The 20,209-nt window shown below is 42.4% G+C and overlaps 1 protein-coding gene across 4 annotated transcripts; it reads right to left on the bottom strand.

Annotated features, from left to right (window-relative positions):
* Positions 1-644: 644 nt before the first annotated feature.
* On the bottom strand, positions 645-20,147 carry NEK4 (NIMA related kinase 4). 4 transcript variants are annotated; one of them, XM_083429117.1, is made up of 17 exons: positions 20,009-20,147; positions 17,661-17,927; positions 16,038-16,235; positions 15,284-15,391; positions 15,046-15,084; positions 12,962-13,116; positions 12,264-12,393; positions 11,528-11,953; positions 10,196-10,249; positions 9,583-9,723; positions 9,040-9,174; positions 8,621-8,687; positions 7,323-7,429; positions 5,780-5,868; positions 2,632-2,831; positions 2,050-2,183; positions 645-1,294 (listed from the first exon to the last, which is right to left on the bottom strand). In XM_083429117.1, the coding sequence occupies exons 1-17, from the start codon at positions 20,099-20,101 to the stop codon at positions 1,202-1,204; spliced, it is 2,436 nt and encodes an 811-aa protein (XP_083285243.1). In that variant the 5' UTR covers positions 20,102-20,147; the 3' UTR covers positions 645-1,201. The 4 variants fall into 4 exon arrangements, with proteins under 4 accessions (XP_083285243.1, XP_083285245.1, XP_083285244.1 ...); XM_083429119.1 differs by lacking the exon at positions 10,196-10,249; XM_083429118.1 differs by lacking the exon at positions 15,046-15,084.
* Positions 20,148-20,209: the final 62 nt, after the last annotated feature.

Raw genomic sequence — 20,209 nt, 5'->3', positions numbered from 1 at the left:
CGGAACGGATTCTTTTCGTCTTGCGAGGCACCACTGTACTAATCTAAATTGGGCTGTATTCAGAAATCTATCCACATAAAATGAAGGGCAGGGCCGGTCCCTAAAGAAAGTTTGAATGGGGTGGGGAAGGGGCAGATCATAGAAAATTGGGCAGAGTCATCTTTTGTCAGGAAATTCTTTTGTGACCTACCAGGGAAAGGTGGTGGATAAGTCTTCTTATGCCTATCCCCCTTGGTGGGCAAATCTCTTGAGTATAGCCCATCATACAACATCCATGAGGAAGGCCTGGAGCTCAGTGGTAGCATCTGTCTTTCAAGTGGAAGGTCCCAGGTTCATTCCCTAGCATCTCCAGATAGGGCTGGGTGAGACTCCTCCCTGAAATGCTGGAGAGCCACTGCCAGCCAGTGTAGCCAATACTGAGCTAGATGGACCAATGGTCTGACTCGGTATAAAGCAGCTTCCTATGTTCCTCTCATAGATAAAAATGTGAAAAGCAGCAAGAGTGTTCTCTTTCTTGGCCCTATTCTTTCAAATGAAAATCCTAACTCACTGCAGTTGAGCACTAAAAACGAGCAAAGAGGCCATGTTTAAGGACATTTTGCTTAAGTGCATAGAAAATATTGTAGCTACAAAAGCTGGGTGTATGTTTTTAATCTGAATTTTAATAATTATGGTTGCAACAATAGTAAATGCTTCCAGTATCTACATATAAAGAACCTGTTCCTTAGATGGCTTATTCAAAGTATGGGATACAACAGGCTTACTCTGGTGTTGACTAAACATTTTTGGCATTTTCCTAATCTTACTACACTTGCATCGAAAGCCGGGATTAACGACATGCAAGACCTGGTCAAATCAGTGGGGGTGGCTATTTGCGATTCGGCAGGATTGCAACCTTAAAAAACATCATTGATGATGTTTGAGATTTATGGTAATAATTTAATATGTAAAAAACTGAAAATATTAAGTTGTACTACCTGTATAAAAAATTCCCTAAACACTGTTACTCACTTACCTGGAAGAAACATGTTGCTATTTGTAAAGCTAAACAAGCTCTACAGCAGGTAACAAATCAGTAAAGTAAAAATTGTACCCCACAAATCAGTTGTGTACAGGAAAATAAAAATCCACTGGGGTAAAAAATTGTTGAATAAAGTCTTGCTCTTTTCTTCATAACGAAACAGCTGAATTGAGGTTTCTGTCAAAGCTTCACATTTTCTTCCAAGAATTTTAAATGGCGGGCCTTTATGCTGTAAGAAGTATACTTTTCTCCCATGAGCTTCCGCAAATGCAGCTGTTCAGGGTAGGAAAAAAATTGTTGTAATTCAAAACACAAATGATTCTAGTGTGAAATATTCAGGCCACAGTCTTATGTAAAGTTAAATAACATCCTAAACATGATATCTATAGGTTCAGAAATCCCTAACACTGAAACAGGACCAGATAGTTAGGCAGAACATCCCAAAGTGAACTTTTGGAAATTGCACAAATTTAGAGTAACAGTCAATTCATGTTTGACATTCAGTTAGCTATGGGTACTTTAGTCCATCAGTTACAGTGAGGTTAAACATGTTTAATTTCATTGCTTTATGTATAGCATCTAATTTCAAGTAGTGGCACTTCTCTGAGGTGCACGTAGATGGAAAGTATTCAAACTTTAAAATGGTGGCAGAGAGTAAAGCCTGTTCCAGAGGTTATTTGCAAAAGCCCCTTCGCAATAAATAGGACTCTGTCGCTATTAATTTGCAGTTTATTCAGAAGAAAGCTCCATTGAGTTACCATAAGTGGTAAGAGGGAATAAGATTACACTGTGACCATTAATTTCAATCGCTGGAATTTAATCGTGACTAAAGTTATCTGGATAAGGAGTTGATCTGCATAAGAACTGTAGGACAAACAGGCTTGTTTTCAAAATAATACATTATTTGGAGTTGTGCAAGGAAATATATGGTGGTTATTGCAAAATACCTGGACTAGCTGTTTTAAATGCTAGATGAGAAAAAAAACAGTGTGAAGAGAGTTGCCAAGTGTGCAATATGAAAGACATACTTCTCTTTTCTGTTCATCTTCCTCATCCATGACATCATACACCTTCTCTAGAAGCTTCACTCCAAGTCCTTGAACCACATCTGCTCTTAAGATCTCTACCAATCTCCTAACCTTTTCATGACCAGAGAGAACATCTAAAATAATAAGCAGAAACATATTAGATATCCTTAATTCTTTATTATTTTGTTTTAGTTGCCAGAAATCTAAATTGTAATTGTAGGAGTCCTGGTAGAACACTTTCCCCTTTATTCTGGTGCAAACAAATATCCATCTGAAGGACTTCCCAGACTTCAAATCTCAAATTTCATACAAACAACTTTTCCCAGTCCAGCATCAGTACCCTATTCTCATATGAGGCTTGGATTTTGTAGTCTTGCTAAAGAGGGCATAGCTTTTTACCATTTAACTAAGGGGATGGATTAGAGGGCTCAGTTGTGCACTTCTAGACAGAAGAGGTGGAGCAAACAGCCCTATTTCCCCTCTTTATAAGCAAACATTTTTAATTGAAATAATGTTCCTGCAGTTCAATGGTACAGCAGAATACCTAATCTGGGAATGATTCCTTTCAAACATGATACAGACCTGAAGGAAACTCCTGCAACTGGAATTCATCTGGTTCTTCTGATGCTTTTCCATGTAATTTAAGGGTGTCTTTGTATTTCCTATTAAGCCGGAACTGCGATTCGGGAGCTAGTACTGCAGATTGTGAACAATTTTCTTTATTATCCATTTTTAGCGTTTGGGTCATTAGCTGCACCAAGTCATGCATCTCATTTGTTTTTCTGCAAAAGGTATAAAAATCTTAAGTTTTTAATGCACAATTTATGGGAACTTTTAACAGTCGGTTTAAGGCTACACAAATAACTCTTTAATACTGATGGGGTATTAGGTTAGGGTATTAGGTTATTGTAATGGACAATTCTTATAGGTTGCTTGTTTCCTCGATCTGTTTCTATTCTGGTTGTCTTCCTTTTTCCTTAATTTGTCCTTATTTCTTCTCCTTCTCCCCACCTTAGAAAGCCCCTCCTTTAAGAAGCCCACATCAAACTTTGAGGATACCAGTCCCTCATCCCACCCCCAGTGAGCAGGAACAACACGCCCTGATCATTGGCTTAGCATTACATCTGAAGTGGAATCTGTCATTGAAATTCTACTCAGTATTGATCCAGAGCAGTACTCCAACGTATAGTTAGCAGAGTAAAAACACGTTGCAGAATTCCCAGAAAATAGACCAGAGGCAATTACATTTCATCCAGCAGAGCTTTACTGCTACTGAAAGCAAATGAGCATAATGATCACTAATCCAATACATTCAGGATTGGCACTGTCCATAAGAAATCCAGTTGCAGCAGACGTAACTTATAAATCTAAACCTTAACACTAAGCATACTATGTACAGAAAAACACACCAGAAGAAATAGAGATAGAGAAAGTGAAAATTCAGGCTCCTTCTGGCCTCTTCTTATAGTCAGCATGACCCTGACAGAAAGAGATAACAACCAGTTTAAACCAACTGTACTCAGCTGCTCTGAAGGAATAACCCAAACATCATGAAGTTTCTTTCACACAGGGCAGCTGTTAATTAGAATAGGAAAGATCTCTACACATCAGATCAAAACTTTCTGCACTAAGAAATGCAAACGGGCAGAATCATGGGTTATTTAACTCAACCAACCAACAGTTGGGAAGCCAAGTGCAAGCCTTGGCTCCAGTTTATACATAACGCTAAGTCATGGTTTGTTGCTCATACTCACTAGCAAGGAGGAGCGAAATGGAAGCTATCTTCACTCTGGTTTGATGCACGCTTGCTGCTCTGCGCACTTTTGCCTCAGGTCCCAGCCACCAATGGCATATGGGCCTCAAGCTGCAAAGTGTTCCCAACCCCTGGTTTTACTGTGGCATGTAAATGGAGCCAATATCTTAAAGAGAGGATATCTGCCGAAATGCAGAGTATGTCAAACCCATGGGAAATGATTTGCTCAGGAAGCCTAGATGCAGAGAGAGTGTAACAGTTAAGTAGGACATGGAAAGAAAAAGGATACTGAATAAATGGAATGTACCAGACTGTTATTTCTGTGAAAACAGATTTGGCTTGCATGAACTGAAAGCCTTTGTGAAAGGCTGTTTTTTTCTGACTGAGGAAGTACTACTTAACATTTCTCTAATGCTTTTTTAAAGTTCAAAGCACTTCACATACGCTGCTAGTAATGCTTGCAACCTTATATAAAGGTCAAACAATATAGCAGATGTAGGGAAAAGCAGACAAGGGGATAGGGAGTATGGGCAGGAAAGAGGAAAGAATGACTTGCTTAAGGCTGCCTAATGACTTTATAGGGAAGATGAGATTTAAACCAGGAAATTCACAACTGCTTTAATAACACCAGTTTGAGCTGTCTAATCCTTAGATCCCAGCGATGCGTCTGATGGAGTGTCATACTGGGGAAAGGGTTTTCCCAGGATTAAGCGGGTTTTGTTTAAGGCAAAGATTACCAAGGCAGATTGAGTTAATAAAAAATAATAATCTCAAAAACATTTTAGTACCAATTTTATTAAATCAATCAGCAGAAGAAAGTACATTGCCAAGAAGGGTCTTAATTCGATTAGCAATATGCAAAATTATGCTATTAAATCAGGGCATGTATTTTCTTTAATGTATGTATCCCACTTTTATTGTACAACATTGTTTTTTTGTTTAAAAAACAACACTTGAAATGTGTTCAAAAGCATTTTTTGAGAAGTAGGTGAATGGCTGCAAGAAGTGGGTTGGTCCTTGTAAAACACTGACGCACATGATCAGGAGCTGTGTGATAGCATTGGAATTGTTATTTAAAGAACAGCAAAAAGAATTATCTAAAAATCTTTTTAAAAAACCATTTTATATCTGTGCAGCTATCACAGAAACCAGAACAGCAAGAGGGATTGCTGCTTTCACTGTGCAGCGATCCCTCTTGCTGTTCTGGCTTCTGAGATTCAGAATATTTTTTTTCTTGTTTTCCTCCTCCAAAAACTAGGTGCATCTTGTGGTCTGGTGCGTCTTATAGAGCGAAAAAATACGGTAGTTAGCAGAGTAACAACTTAAACACATTGCAGGATTCCCCAAAAATAGGCCAGAGGCAATTGTATTTCTTCTAACAGAGCTATACTGCTACTGAAGGCAAATGTGCATAATCCAATACATTCAGGATTTGCACTGTCCATAAGAAATCTAGTTGCAGCAGACTTAATTTAAACTTACAATAACTTACAGTAAGTCTAAACCAGGCTTCCTCAACCTTGGCCCTCCAGATGTTTTGAGACTACAGTTCCCATCATCCCTGACCACAGGTCCTGCTAGCTAGGGATCATGGGAGTTGTAGGCCAAAAACATCTGGAGGGCCGAGGTTGAGGAAGCCTGGTCTAAATCTTAACACTAAGCATACTATGTACCACACCAGAAGGAAAAGAGATAGAGAAAGTGAAAACCCGGCTCCTTCTGGCCTATTATTATAGTCAGCATGACCCTGACAGAAAGAGATAACAACCAGTTTTAGCCAGCTGTACTCAGCTGCTCTGAAGAAATAACCCAAACATGAACATTCGGCTTGTTTCTTTCACACAGAGAAGTTTTCAGAACCCTCTTGAATTAATTAGAATAGGAAAGATCTCTACACATCAGACAATATTTTCTGCACTGAGAAATACAAACTGGCACAAATACACTGAATGCCTATGGTTAAGGGAGAAGCCTTACCCTTCTTTACTGTCTCCATCTGATCTCTCTGTGGAGCTGGTGGAAGAGCTTAGTTCATCTTCAGTAGAGCAACCAACTAAGCTCTTTGTCTGTTGAAGGCAAAACATGTATTTCAAGCACAAGAAACTATAGACAAAACAGTAGCACAGTCCCCCAATATCTCTTCTTGCAAAAGGGCATTGATTTCAGGGGGGGGGGGTGTACAATTCTTGCCATATTCCGTAAAGTAACACTGGCTTGGAACCTATTTAGATGCTAATAACAGAATATACATTTGTGGAAAGCTGCTCAAACCAAGTGCACAAAATCATTGTGATAATGACCGCTCCCTGCTTAAAACTGGGGGCATCCTTTACATGGACGCATGCAGCCCTAGATCTGGAGCGGCCCCATCAGCATAGGCTTGGCTTTGCTTGGCTTTGCCCTCCCTCAGGTGGGATACCTGGAGGTCTCCGCTTACCTCAGTCAGTTGTCCAATCCCACCTGGGGGAAGCGTTGCCAAGGAGACCAGGCCAGGTAGGGGAGGGATTACCTGCCCACACAATAGAGGGAGGATCTTACCTGGGAATCCTCACTTGGCTCCAGAGCTTCCAGAGCCCCTCTGGCTGCCCCCCCATGCCTGCGGGGGGCGTGTGGGCCACGGGGGGGGCAGGCAACGCCACACGCGGCCCTTCCCTTCCCCCGCCAAACCTGGCGGCCCTGGGGTGTGGCGGGTGTGGCGGGGGGGTCCCCAGTCACCCCCAGGGCCTCAGGGAGGCCCGCCGCGTTTTGGGAGGCCTTACTGGGCCTCGGGGGGGGGGCTCCGCCGCGTTCTGCAACCTAATCGGGCCTCCGGCGGCCCTGGAGCCTCCCCTGGGCGGCGGGGGCCTTCTTGCCGCCCCCGCGATTGCCGGGGGGGGGGAGCGGGCCGGAGGCCTAGCTAGGCCTCGGGGAGGCTCCGCCGCGTTCTGCAGCCTAGAAGGGAAGCTTTGACCGTACGCCGAAAGGTCGTCATTGCTCTCCCCTGCGGCGGCGGCGTAACGGGGGCGGCTATCTCTGCTTGAACATATGTTCTCCATCCCCCCCCCCCCCACACTGGATAACCCTGAAGCTCCCTAGGTCCCTGGCTGGGGACTGGGGAGGGAGGACGCCCAATGCCTGAGCCAAGGTCTACCCACATTTGAAATTTAATAAAGTTGTGGCCAATTTAATCCCATAGCACGTTGTCTTGACGGATGCTACTGCTACAATAGCAAGGTTTCTTCTTTGAGTTGCATTGACTTTTCCAACACTGATTGGGCCAAACTGTGCCACAAGTCGCATGTGCCAAATCATCTATTGTATTTTTCAGGATAAGGTTGTTTTGCACAGGTTTTTAAAAGTGAGTTTGACAGAAGTCAATGGCAATAGAATTCAACAATCCTAGCAGGAAATGCTTTCTAATACAATCCAGTCTGTTTGGAAATACCTCCATGTGAAGGACATTGTAGTGCTGTAAAGCATGTGAGCGACAGCTTTGAAAGCCAGCAACTTTGAATGTTTCAAATGCATGATTTCTGCTTACCTCACAGATTGCAAGATCTGATGAAAAGTGAGCAATTTGGACATGATCATCTTCTGGAACTTTTATTTCTGTGGCTGCACTGTGTGAAGCTCTTCTTGCAGCAGGCCCTGCAAAGGGGTAAATTAAAAGCATTTAGAATCTACTCTTATTTTTATTGTTCACATTCATTCACATGCTATCTCTGCCAACACACTCAAAGTGGTTTATAACAAAAATGGAAAATAAAAAGTTAAAATAAGACAGCAGCATACTTGGAAAGCAAAATACACAGCACAAAGATGTTAACTTATGAAAACCTGGGAGGCTTTAAAGCAAATCAGCCCATTTCTTTCAAAAGAGGCAAGCAAGGTAGACCACTGGACTTCAAAAGGTAGAGAATTCCATACCTGAGTAGTTATGGCCACCACTTTTTTTCGCCCTATAGGACGCACTTTTTCCCCTCCAAAAATGAAGGGGAAATCTGTGTGCGTCCTATGGGGCAAATGCAGGCTTTTGCTGAAACTTGGAGAGCGAGAGGGGTCGGTGTGCACTGACCCCTCTCGCTCTCCAGGCTTCAGGCAGATATCTGCAAGCCTGGGGAGCCCGTGGGAGTTCCCGTAGGGCTCCCTAGGCTGCGGGCAGCAGCCTGCTGCCTGGAGCGCGGGGGGTGCTGAAGCCGCGGCTGGGGGGGGGGAATAATTTTTTTTCTTTATTTCTCCCCTAAAAAACTAGGTGCATCCTATGGGCTGGTGCGTCCTATAGGGCGAAAAATACGGTATGTTGAATTCTGAGCTTGAACCTGCTTAATTATTACAGTCCCAGGTCTTCACAGACATTTGCCTGGATTTCATATTGATGATATGCAACAGAGCCTAGTTCAGAATCTTTCAAAATCACCACCATTTACTGATTTAAGAAGCTAAACTCTTGGATACACTTCCTGCATCTGACAAAGTGGTTCTAGTCCAGCATGCCACAACAAATTTGCAATTTTTTTAAAAAATGCCACCTGACTTTTTTCTTCCTTCCTTTTCTGCTGCAAACAGACTGACATGGCTGCACCTCTGTCATTTATCCTTTGACCAAATGCAAATTTGGATGTTTGATCCCCATCCCTGCCAATTATGACCTGGCCTCTCTACCTTTAAAAACATACTTATAACTTTGAGCAGCCATGAAAATTTGGTGGGTGAGTGTTCTGTCTCAGTTACAGCCATTTGTTATTTGTGAAGATACACTTTGGGGAGTGATTGCAATGAAAATGTGTTATAGCTAAGAAATTGCACCATATGCTTAAAAGGGGCAAAGAAGTTAGTTACCAAAAGGAAGCATGTCTTCCTGAGATTGCTTTAGTCTCCTCCTCTCTCGTGCCGACAGTGGTCGATCCTTTAAAATAAGTAACAATGATATCAGAACCAAGCTATGTGGCTTTGTAGTCTGTCATAATTGACCCATCGATATGTAAAACATAACTGAAAACTGAAGTTTCCAAGACAGTCAATACTTCACTATCTTTTCTCCACTGACTTATTCTACAAGGTTGATAAAGCCCTTCAGGAAAAGAATCCCCCACCTTCTTTACTATAAAAGAAGTTTGCCAACCCTGTACTAAGTAGGTTTACAGATCTATGATGGCAAAGTAAGTACACTTTAGTCTATGCATTGAAACAATGCTGAATCTGAGGCTTCAAAGAAAAACAGATAGCATTAATATGCTAAAAATGTGTCTGCAGCAAACCTTAGAAACTGCCACTTCGGTGCTTCCAGATCTGTTTATAGCCCTTGTAACTGCAGCATCCTGCTTGTCTGTGTTGTCTCCTCTTGTCTTTGCATTCATGTCAGGAGCAGCAGGCAATGGTCGAGGACCTGTATCCTTAAAGGGAGAAAAAGCAGCTATGTAAAAACATTGTTTTTTCTGCTAAGAGGTTAGGTATAAAAGCACTCATCCTTCAAGGCTGGACATAAGGATTCCTCTATACTACCAACTCCAAGTCAATACAAATAATCAGGCAGGTAGTTCTGCTCCACTTTTTGTACACCGACAATCTAATTCTGTACATTGCTGAAAGCATAATATTATTTACTGTATATTATCAGCATGGGTATTCTGTTACCCAGTTGTCCATTAGCAACACTTCTAAAAAAGTTGACACACTTCTTTGCCCTTTGAAAAAGCATACTCTTTTAAAACATGATGAATCTAGAGGCGCCAATAGAAAATAAAAAGATGCTGAATTTTAATTAAGGAGTGTTTTCTCTTTTTCACCCTCTCTGAACATACCTCAAATTGCTCTCTTTTCTTCTGCCGTTGCTGTCGTGACAGGGAAGGCTCGTGAACAGATCCCTGGGGCTGAAAGCGGGGGGCGCTTTCGTTTTGAACTGCACTGTTAGCTCCTCCCAAACTTCTGAAGGAGGCTTCCGCCTAAGAATAAACCCAAAACTCTTTGTATACGCTTTCCAGATTCAAAGTGAGGACACAGCTATCAATGACTATTAACTAGGACAAGTATACTCTGGCTCCACTGCCAAATACAGCATGTATCTCTGAATACCAGTTGCTACGAATTGCAAGAAGGGAGAGCGCTATTGCACTCATGTCCTGCATGAGGATGCTTGACCAGATGGGCAACTGACCTGACCCAGAAGGGTTCTTCTTAGAAGTGCTTACAACTGACCTGACCCAGAAGGGTTCTTCTTACAAAGTGCTATCAGGGACCCATAACTATCACCTTTTTCTCATCCTTATCACCAAACCTACAAAATTCATTTAAGTAGTAAACAGCGTTTATGTAGCCACCCGGACATTTTACATTCATTTGTAGAACAATTTCCCAAAAGAAGCCACCGGTTTAATTTCACATGCCTTGCAGAACCAAAAAATTTTGACTACTTACCAGAACTTCTACAGGCACAAATGGTGCTAGAAGTTTGTCAGTAGAATCCAGACTCTGGAAAGAGAATTTACTGCATTTTCATTAACTTTTACCAATCATGATACTAGCTAAAAGTGTGGTGTAAAACATTAGCAAAACAAACGAGCAAATTATTTGAAATGTCCCATTACTGTAAAATAGAAAGGGTAGGAGGAGTGGCTGGCTACATAGTATTCAAGTGTCACTTCTCTGAGCCCAGGAAAAACACTGATATCACTCCTCTGTCTTCTTCCCCACCTGGGCTAGATAGGGACCTGGCTGGTTCTGTTCTAACACTGCTTCCAATTAGCGCCAGTGAGTCTCATGAGACAGGGACACCCTGTATAGAAACAGGGAAATAGGTGCGCAAAAACATCCTCAAACAACATAAACCATTTCACTTCATTGTTTTCCAATGGCCCAAGCCAAGGCACTCTGGATCTCCAGCTCCCTCCCCACATACATACATGCTTGAACCCCAGAAAGTGGGAATGAGCTGATGTTCAAGGGAAGAGGACGAAGAGTTAAAAAAAAAGACCATATAAGGTATGTCCAAGCCCTTATGGTCACCTAAAAGAGCTATTTATAGCTTGGGTCATGTTGATTAGTTGTATCTGATGCTGTTCCATCACAACGTGGGACTTCCTCCTCTCCCCATGCACCTTCAAAATCTGCTCTGGAGAGTTCTCCAGCGCTCTGGAGCAAATTTTGGAATAGTGGCACTGGATACATCCCTACATGACTAAAAGAATAACAAACTAAACATAGAAACCTCTTTTCAGCTAGTTCTGTATGTAAGGCTTTGGACTGAGGCCCAATATAAAGGGCATACAGTCCTTGGATCTGAACCCTCAAGTCTGATGACACAGCTGGTTTGTATATCTGACGGCTTCAATCATTTTCAAAATAATGCGTTAAGTATGTGTGTAACAATGGCAATGAAATGTAAATAAACAGAACAGTGTACTGTATTGTGGGGGGGGGGGCTGTCTTGAAAAAAGCAATCGCCTTTTCAAAAAAGGGGGGGGGCATCAGATTAGTGAGAAACGGTATATAAAATGATGATAATAAATTGCAGCAGAAATGTAAAGTCATTCATGGTCACTAAAACATTTTGTCCTCAGTTCCGCTTCCTCCAACCACCCTTGTGCTGTGCAAGAGCTGTGCAGCTGCTTTATCTGAAACAAAGAGCTAGTGTAGCTACGTCCTAGATCAATTGCCGACAAAAACCCAGTGCCATTGGTAGCTGGTCCTATTTCCAAAAACTTTGCAGCTTCTATTACATTCCTCTGTATTATAAGATAAAATAATTACTTTATCACTCGTGTCTGGAATCTCTGAAACAGGTTGCAGAAGTTTCATGGTATCACCACCATCAGCTGTGGTATCAATAACACCCTTTTTAATAGCTACAGTTTCCAGACATGGATTTGTAATGCTCTGCAACCTTTCTTCCTTACACTGTGGTGCGTTTATTCCTATTTCAGACTCTGCTTCCCTGGGAATACTTGAGCTACGGGGCTTTTTATCCCCTGTAAACGTTCCTGCAAGTGTCTGTTTGCTTTCAGAGTTCCTCTTTTCCAACGGAACAATAACTATGTCCACTTTGCTCATTGTTGCCACTGACATGTCCGCGCTGTTCAACCCATTTGTGTTTGCGCTTTTTTCAGGCTCAGGTGCCAGTTTGTCTGAGGAAGAAACCTGAAAGGTTTTATTATGGATGAAACATTTCTCTTCATTCTGTAATTAAAATGAAGGGGGAAAATAGAATTAATATACCAATCCCATTAACCATTTTACTCAAATGGAATTTCAAGATCCCCCAATTTTTTTTTTAATCCCATGTAAAATGGCTGGATTCAGAAATGCCTGAAGACGACAGGAGAGCCTGCTCCAGCTGCTGAAAGATGCCTTTGTCCAATTTTCAAGCTGCAGCCCCCCCCCCCTTATATTCAGCCCCCTGCACCATATCTCATCCCATCCAGCAGTGTCTCCATTTAACTCTGGATCCAGCGCTCTAAGTCGAGTAAGGAACTAAAATCTAACTCACCCTTTTAGATTTCCTGGAATGTTCATTAGGAAGCTTCTGGGGTGTTACATTTCCATTTTTCAATTCAGCATCTCCTGAGGAGCTCTGGGGTTTGACTTCAGACATTTTCTTATGATTTTTGGCTGTTTTCCTTCAAGGCAAAGGTAGGAAATGCAAACATTAAGGAAACTACAGAATTAAAAGATTTGAGGAAGTATTGTCTTGCAACAAATCAATGTTGCCTCCGGTCCCTATGTATGCTTTTAGAGTACTTTCTGAAAGCCTGACACATGCAGCAAACACCTATATTGCTTGCCATATATCCATATCAATATATCAATATATGGGTGTAGATAAGCTTTAGGTAGCCCACCTATAAGAATGTAAGAATTGCCTTGCGGGATCAAGACTGCAACCAGCCTAACACCCCAACAATGGCCAGATAGATGCCATGCATCACAGGACATGGCTTGTTTGTTCCTGACATCCAGCTATCAGAAGCAATCAGAACCAGTCACAAATACTACATTTGGCTTGTCATTTCTAATATCCTTTGACACATCTATCGTCCATGAATATTTCTGTTAATTTTAGTCACAGGTTAGCCACCCCTGTGCTGCACATTACAGAAACCCAATAATCAACAAAAAAACCCCCCAGCTATTCCAACAACAGCATTGAACTTGCACAACATAATTTGTCATTTAAACATTTCTTACGCCTTTGTAGCTTCCAAAAACAGAGAGATTTGGTGCTTGATGTAGGGTTGCCTTAGGATGCTTCTCACACTGGGCCTCTCCTCTGGCTTTTTACTAAGCATTGTTCTTATTAGCTCTTTCAAGTGCATGCTGTAATCTTTTGGCATGGGTGGCAGCTGTTAACAGAAGTAAAACTAACTTTATGGGACTTCTTTGGCTGGTAATAAAGTCATGATGGGGAAACCCCCACGATGAACGTCCATTCATGCCGTTACACCAGTCATTCAGATATAACTCAAGCCTTGGATATGCTTTTCTGAAAGGCAGCGTTTCTTCAGAAAATGCACATCACATGCATCAGGCAGCCTGCAAAGCAGGGCTGGAATGCTCCAGCTGGCTGTAGCAACCATTCAACTGGTTTCTTAGGGTAGGAAACTTCAAAGTTCACTCTCACATGCACATGGATTACTGCTGCTTCTGTCACTGCCTGTAGGCTGCTCTTTCATACTTCTCTCTCTACTGGGGCACAATATGTACTGTATTATTGTGCTCATGTGGCACTTATCCTTTGCATGGTGTGGGCCACACCTTTTAGTGTGTCACATTACAAAAATATTGGAGCAGGGAGGAGCACATGCATTTGAAATATGCACTGCCAAGATGCAAGATCTGGGGAGCTGCATGGCAAAAGACCAGAGTAGCCCAAGGCAGCCGTTCAGCCTTCCAAAGCAGATCTGGCTGGCTATTCTCCGTTATTCCTCAATGGTATTTGATGGCCAGAGTATGTATGAGAGAGAAAACAGCCAGTCTAGGAGAAAACTGTGTTGTTGGTCTCCTACCACAAAACTGCAGGTAAGCAAGCTTCTGGATGGCTGTGCCTAGTGGAGATCAAGTTTTGAACACTTAGGATAGTATGCAGAGCATGAAAGAGAGGTCTAGTGTAAATGGGAGGTTTTACAATGGTTCCAGTGAATAACCACCGTGAAAACCAGAGTTGCTACACTCCTCTCTTGGTGCTGCCATGCTACCCAGGCTAAGCCATGGTTTGCATTATGTGCAAACCCATGCTCTTGGCTTGTCACACTTGATGCTTGTAGTTTGTTTAAGGGAGACAAACCAGGAACCTGGGTATGCACCTAATGATAAGCCAAACCATGGCTTAGCTCAGAGTAGCACAGCAGCACCAGGACCAAGAGACAAGTGAAGCAGCTACAATTTTTGTTCTGGGGACCTATGCACTTGCTTCTTCTCACTAAGCCACAATTTGACATGACACACATTTTAATGATGATCATGCTATTGCTCCTATTACTATTTATCATTAAAATCTAAAAAAAATTGTTCTTATGCTTATTGCTTTCATGCTACAAGGTAACTTTGGTATATGTGGGTTGCCTCAGATGATTGGTGTCGCTTAATAAAACCATCTGTGTTCTAAAAGGTTCAATCTTTCCTGCTTATTCACATGATCTGTGTCACACATGAATAGTTAGGCGAGTAACTGAAAAAGAAGTATTACTGAATGTTGCTTAATAACAAGCGCTAGACTCCTTATACAGCATCCATGAGAACATTCCTGCTCTAAGCAGACATTCTAATGGTACCACGGGCAATGAGGGTGAGCAGAATCATTACTGTGCTGGCTGGACTCCTCTCTTACAGTCAAAGGCAGCTGGTATTGCAACAGAAGCAATGGTGCCTTTGCTCCTCTTTCTCTGCACTGCAGCCTGATAGAATGACTACCACCAAATTAATGTTTTAAAGCAGGGATGGGGAACCTGTGGCCCTCTAGATGCTCTTGCCAACTATCATCAACCCCAGCCAGCATGGCCAACAGTCAAGCATGATGGGAGCTGCAGGCTAACAACATCTAGAGAGCCACAGCTTCCACCCGCAGCATGTCTTAGAATGAGTTTAATAGACCAGTTAACATAACACTACTGGTGTATTTAAAAAGACGTTAATTTTCAGGTTTCCTTAACATCAGCATGCATTCATATAACACACCAAACAACAAGAAAGCACACACACTCTATCCTTACACTTAAGACTGGGTTTTTAAATCAAAAGGGGTTTTTTTTTTGTTAAACATGCTGAGAACTTACTGCACATGTGGTGCTTGAGGATATCCCAGGGATTCTACACTGAAAAGGAAAGCATTTTCCTTTCTTCAGCAGTACAGTTTATATCCATTATGTCCTTAGATAATAGACTATTACCTAGTCTACACACAGTTTTTTGCAACATACAAGGCGACGGGGAAATTCTTGCACATATGGATACTTCAGCAAGTATGAATAGTGGCCTACAATTAGCGTAGCAAAAATGATAAAGGAATGTTACCTTTCCTTCAATAATTCGATATACTAAGGAGTTCATATCTTTAGCATTGAAGGCATGCTTCAGTGTGGCCATTTCATAGGCACAACAGCCCAAAGCCCAAACATCAGACTGAAAGCAAAAGCAGAGAAAACATGTGTTCTACAGGTCCTTTAAAACAGAATCAGACAACACATTAGCAGGCCATTTCACAACTTGGAAAGGAAGCCACAAGCACACGTAGGCTTCTGGATTGTGGTCAATTTGTTTCACTAAGGTATCTTCTAACAGAGAGGTACAGCTTATAGACAAATGGAATCTTTGTTTTATCAAAGAAAATAGATAGTGGAGGAATGAATTGCTTTTGCTTAGCTGGGAAAGGACACTGGATTCTTGTGAAAATATGACGTCAGCAATTTTTAAAATTGCATGTAAAAGTTTTAGACAGCTAAAAGCTTTGCCTGAACTGTACAGTATTTCTCATACAAATATAAATGGCAATTAGTGTACTACCTTACACTAATTCAAGCTCACATTCATCACATTCAACATTAATTCAAGCTCACATTCATCAATTTAGATGTGAAGACTTAGAATTCCTGTGGTTTTAATAGCCACTCAATAGAAAAACTAAGTTAGTTTTCAATTACATCTCTTAGCTTGCTGTCAAATCCAAAAGTAGAAGCAAGCATCACTGAATTCACTGGTCTACTTCTGAGCAAACTTAAAACCATGTTGCAGCTTGGAAAAGGAGTTCACAACACATAATATACTTTACCTTATAATTGTAAGGCTTGTTAGAGAACAGCTCAGGGCTCATGTAGTAAGGTGTGCCAATGAGAGTACTAGCCATGTCATACTGATTTTCCAACACTCTAGCTATTCCCAGATCTCCCACTTTGATGATATTTGAACGTGTCAGGAATACATTCTGAGTTTTGAGATCTCTGTGCAGAATGTGCCTTTCATGCAAATACTGAAAAATAACATAACAGTATTTACAAATCTCTAACTCACAACCTAGGTTACCTCACAGAGTTACTGCATGCATAAAAAGAAATTCTCTTGTGCGCACCACTCTTGAGTTCTTCAGGGGAGAAGAGCAACCTTCCCTAACTGGATGCCTCCAGATGCTTTAAACCACAACTCTTTCTTCAGCTGACCCCTGCAGGTCTGATAAGGAAGGAGTTATTGCCCCATCCTTTCTCATCCCCATCAGTGAGTGTGGCTCTCAGTGATGTGTCTACTAAAAAAAAGAGGAAAAAGTGATGCCACGGCCAAAATTTTTTGCATGGTCTAGAATGATGACTGACCATGCTGGCTGAGGTTAATGGGAGTTGGAGTCCAACATCTGGAAAATAATTTAAAGTAGATGCAGCACTGAAGTGGGTGGAGAGGTTTCAACACTTTTGCACAACTCAGCTCCCCAATGGAGAGGCAAAATGCTTCCCCACTGGTCATCAGGCCCATCATTTGATGAGTGGGGAGGGAACAATAGGCTCCTTCCTCAGCTAATCTGCATGGATCAACTGAGAAGAGACTATGTGCATGTGACTGGAGGTGGCTCAACCTAATGATGGCTTGTGGCCCTCAGAGGGTTGACAAAGGCTGAATGTGGACCTCAAGTAAAAAAAAAGAGTTAGCTACGCCTGGTCTAACTGGATCAAGACTATCCAAGAATATTTGAAAGACTCCACACTTTTCTGTTCTACACACATACTACTAAAACAGCCAGGATGTTAGAAAAGATAGATTCTAGATTGATTAGAAGCATGCATAGGTGGCAATAATACATTTACCTACTACGTTGCTATATCTTATTAAAGGATTACAGTCTAAAAAAGGTTCAAGTCATGCCAAAATTCTAGGAAAGGTTTATTTAAATTTAAGAGAGAAAGTAAGAATCAACTGTTTCATTACAAAGTTATGTTACCTCTGAGGGTCTTCTGCTGGTTCCCTCACTGTGAGAAGCAAAGTTACAGGGAACCAGGCAGAGGGCCTTCTCGGTAGTGGCACCCTTCTTCAGATGCCAAGGAGATGATGAATTACACAACTTTTTGAAGACATCTGAAGCATAGCTGTCAACTTTCAGATTTGCAAATAAGGGATCAGCAGCCTCGAAAATAAGGAATCAGCAGCCTCACTTGTCCCGGGGACAGTCTATGGGATATCTAACAATCCAGGATAGCAGCGGGAAGCAGCGGGAAATGGCGCTGGAATAAGGGAATTTCCCACAAAAAAGGGAAGGTTGACAGCTATGATCTGAAGGCAGTCCTGTATCGAGAGGCTTTTAACGCTTGATGTTTTTATTAAGTTTTTAGATATGCTGTAAGCCACCCACAGTGCCTCGGGAAACCCAGCCAGAAGGGCGAGGTATAAATAATAAAATTATTATTATTACCTGCAAAGCCATAGCAATCTGAACAAACCATTCCACCACCTGACTTTCAGGCAAAAGCTTTCCTTTCTGTTCTTTCAACTTATGATATAGGTCCCCTCCTTCACAGAAGCCCATGACAATGTATAGGAGGCCATCTTCCCCTTCCCAGGACTCCCTATAGGTGACTATATTAGGATGCTTTAGCTGAGACAGCAGCTGGGCCTCTTGTTCTGCTGATTTTCTCTCACGACTCGAGGCATGTTTAAGGTTCAGCCTTTTGATAACATACTGCAGAAATGAAAAAAAAAATTGAAGTTATAAACAATCACAAGTATATTTAGTAGGTTTAAAAATCCAGCATGTAAGCCTACTCTGTAAAAGTCCAACTAATTTTAATTGAACTTTTATCATCATACTGGCCTCAATCCAGAGAATCCAATTACTTGTACTGTTATAATCAGCAGAGTTTAAGCTAACTGCAACTAAGTTGTCCAACTAATGTCAACAAAACTTGAAGCACTGCTAAGTTTTTCTGGATTGAGGCCAAAGTGTTTTGGATCTGAATGTTTATAAATATGTTTACACCCTTTGATCCTAAGGCTGAAGACATTGGCCCCAATCCAGTTGTACCAACTCTAACATAGGCTGAAATCTCATACCCTTTTGATGAAGCCCCACTGAATACAGCCAGACTTGCCTCTGAATAGACATGCATAAGATCGCACTGTTAGAATCCATGCAATTGTTCCATAGGCTGGGCATTTCAGGGGAAAAAGTATCTTTTTGTAACTGACTTAGAATATGTTATAAATGAATGCTGCATTCATTTAATAAATAATAATAATAATAATAATAATAATAATAATAATAATAATAATAATAATTATTTATACACCGCCCTCCCCAGCCAAGGCCGGGCTCAGGGAGGCTAACAAGCAATAATAAAAATAAGTTGAATGAATACAACTTAAAAACAAGATTATAAACATTCTGATCCAAAACAACATTAAAACATTGAAACATTAAAACATTAAAATGCAGCCTCATCACAGGAGGAGAAAGGAAAAAAAGAAGAAGAAAGAGGGGGAGGGAATCAAATTGACTCCAAGCCAAAGGCCAGGCGGAACAACTCTGTCTTACAGGCCCTGTGGAAAGAAATCAGATCCTGAGGGCCCTGGTCTCATGAGACAGAGCGTTCCACCAGGCCAGTGTTGAAAAAGTCCTGGCTCTGGTTGAGGCTAATCTAACTTCCTTAGGGCCCGGGACCTCTAGGATGTTGCTATTTATGGACCTTGAGGCTCTCTGTGGGGCATACCGGGAGAGGCGGTCCCGTAGGTACGTGGGTCCTAGGCCGTGAAGGGCTTTAAAGGTCAAAACCAGCACCTTAAATCTGACCCTGTACTCCACCGGGAGCCAGTGCAGCTGGAAAAGCACTGGGTGAATATGCTCCCATGGCAGAGACCCCGTGAGGAGCCTCGCTGCAGCATTCTGCACCCGCTGGAGTTTCTGGGACAGCTTCAAGGGCAGCCCCGCGTAGAGCGAATTACAGTAGTCAAGCCTGGAGGTGACCGTCGCATGGATCACTGTGGCCAGGTCGGGGCGGTAAAGGTAAGTGACCAACTCTCTGTGGTATCATCAGATCCAAAAAGGTCCCCAAATGCAGCTTATGCTGAGGAGAGGTTTTTGCAACTTAACCAACAAGGTGCAAGATGCAAATGAAAGTACTGTATAAAAGAATGTCAACGCAGCATCCTCAAAATGCAACAATTGTCACCTTTTCAGCTGCTTAACTCCTGCAAAATAATGAATCGCAAACGCTCAATATCACCCTAACACAACAACCCTCTTCACTGGGGTTTCCCCTCGCTTACTGCCCCTCTTGTTCACCAACTATCTATTGCCTGATTGAGGAGTGAGGTTATTACCCCTCTACCAGGTCGCTCAACCATTGCTACCGTGTTCTTTCTTTCAGCAGATCAAGATGACAGCAAAAACTGCAAGGTGTTGTTTTTTTAAACGGGGGCAATTAGAATAAGATCTAATGTATTTTCTAGAGTTAAGCTTTTACCTCTATCTTCACTGTACGTTTTATTTTATTTTATTGCTGTGGCTGATGCAAATAAAGATTCTTCTTCCACCTTTGCCTGATGGGTGGGAAACCTGCGGCCCTTCAGGTGTGTTGGGCTCCCAACTCCCGTCAGTCCAGCCAGCATGGAGAGCGGGCACGGAGGGCAAGACAGAGGCAGCCCGACACCTCCTGGATGTTCACCTGCGCTGCTTTCGCAAAGTCATAGCAAAGGCTCGTCAATGCTGCCCTGCTGCCCGACCCCATTTCAGACCCCCTCCTCTCGGGCTGCTGCCCTCCGTACCTGTTTGTTGTCCTGCCGGTGCCTCACCAGGCTCACTTCCCCGTAGCTGCCCTTCCCCACGGCCCTCACGAAAGCGTACTCGCCGACGGGCATCCTCGCAGGGTCCCGCGGCCGGCACGGGGGGGGCGCCTACGGAAGCCGCCCCCCGCCCGCCAACCGCAAGGACGCGGCAGCCGATGCCATAGAGATAGAGCTACAAAA

The sequence above is a fragment of the Podarcis tiliguerta genome (assembly GCF_965153285.1).
Source record: "Podarcis tiliguerta genome assembly, chromosome: 2".
Lineage (NCBI taxonomy): Eukaryota > Metazoa > Chordata > Lepidosauria > Squamata > Lacertidae > Podarcis > Podarcis tiliguerta.
Note: the sequence above shows the minus strand (reverse complement) of the source record. Positions and strands in the feature narration are given on the sequence as shown.

What these genes read in the sequence shown, in the direction of transcription:
- NEK4 (XM_083429117.1), bottom strand. Translation starts at nt 20,101, where the DNA reads ATGCCCGTCGGCGAGTACGCTTTCGTGAGGGCCGTGGGGAAGGGCAGC. An exon ending in AGAAAAGAGAGCAATTTGAG is followed by an intron (nt 9,175 to 9,582) that starts GTATGTTCAGAG and finishes TCTCCCTTTAAG; the next exon opens with GATACAGGTCCTCGACCATT. An exon ending in GGAAGACATGCTTCCTTTTG is followed by an intron (nt 7,430 to 8,620) that starts GTAACTAACTTC and finishes ACCCCTTTGCAG; the next exon opens with GGCCTGCTGCAAGAAGAGCT.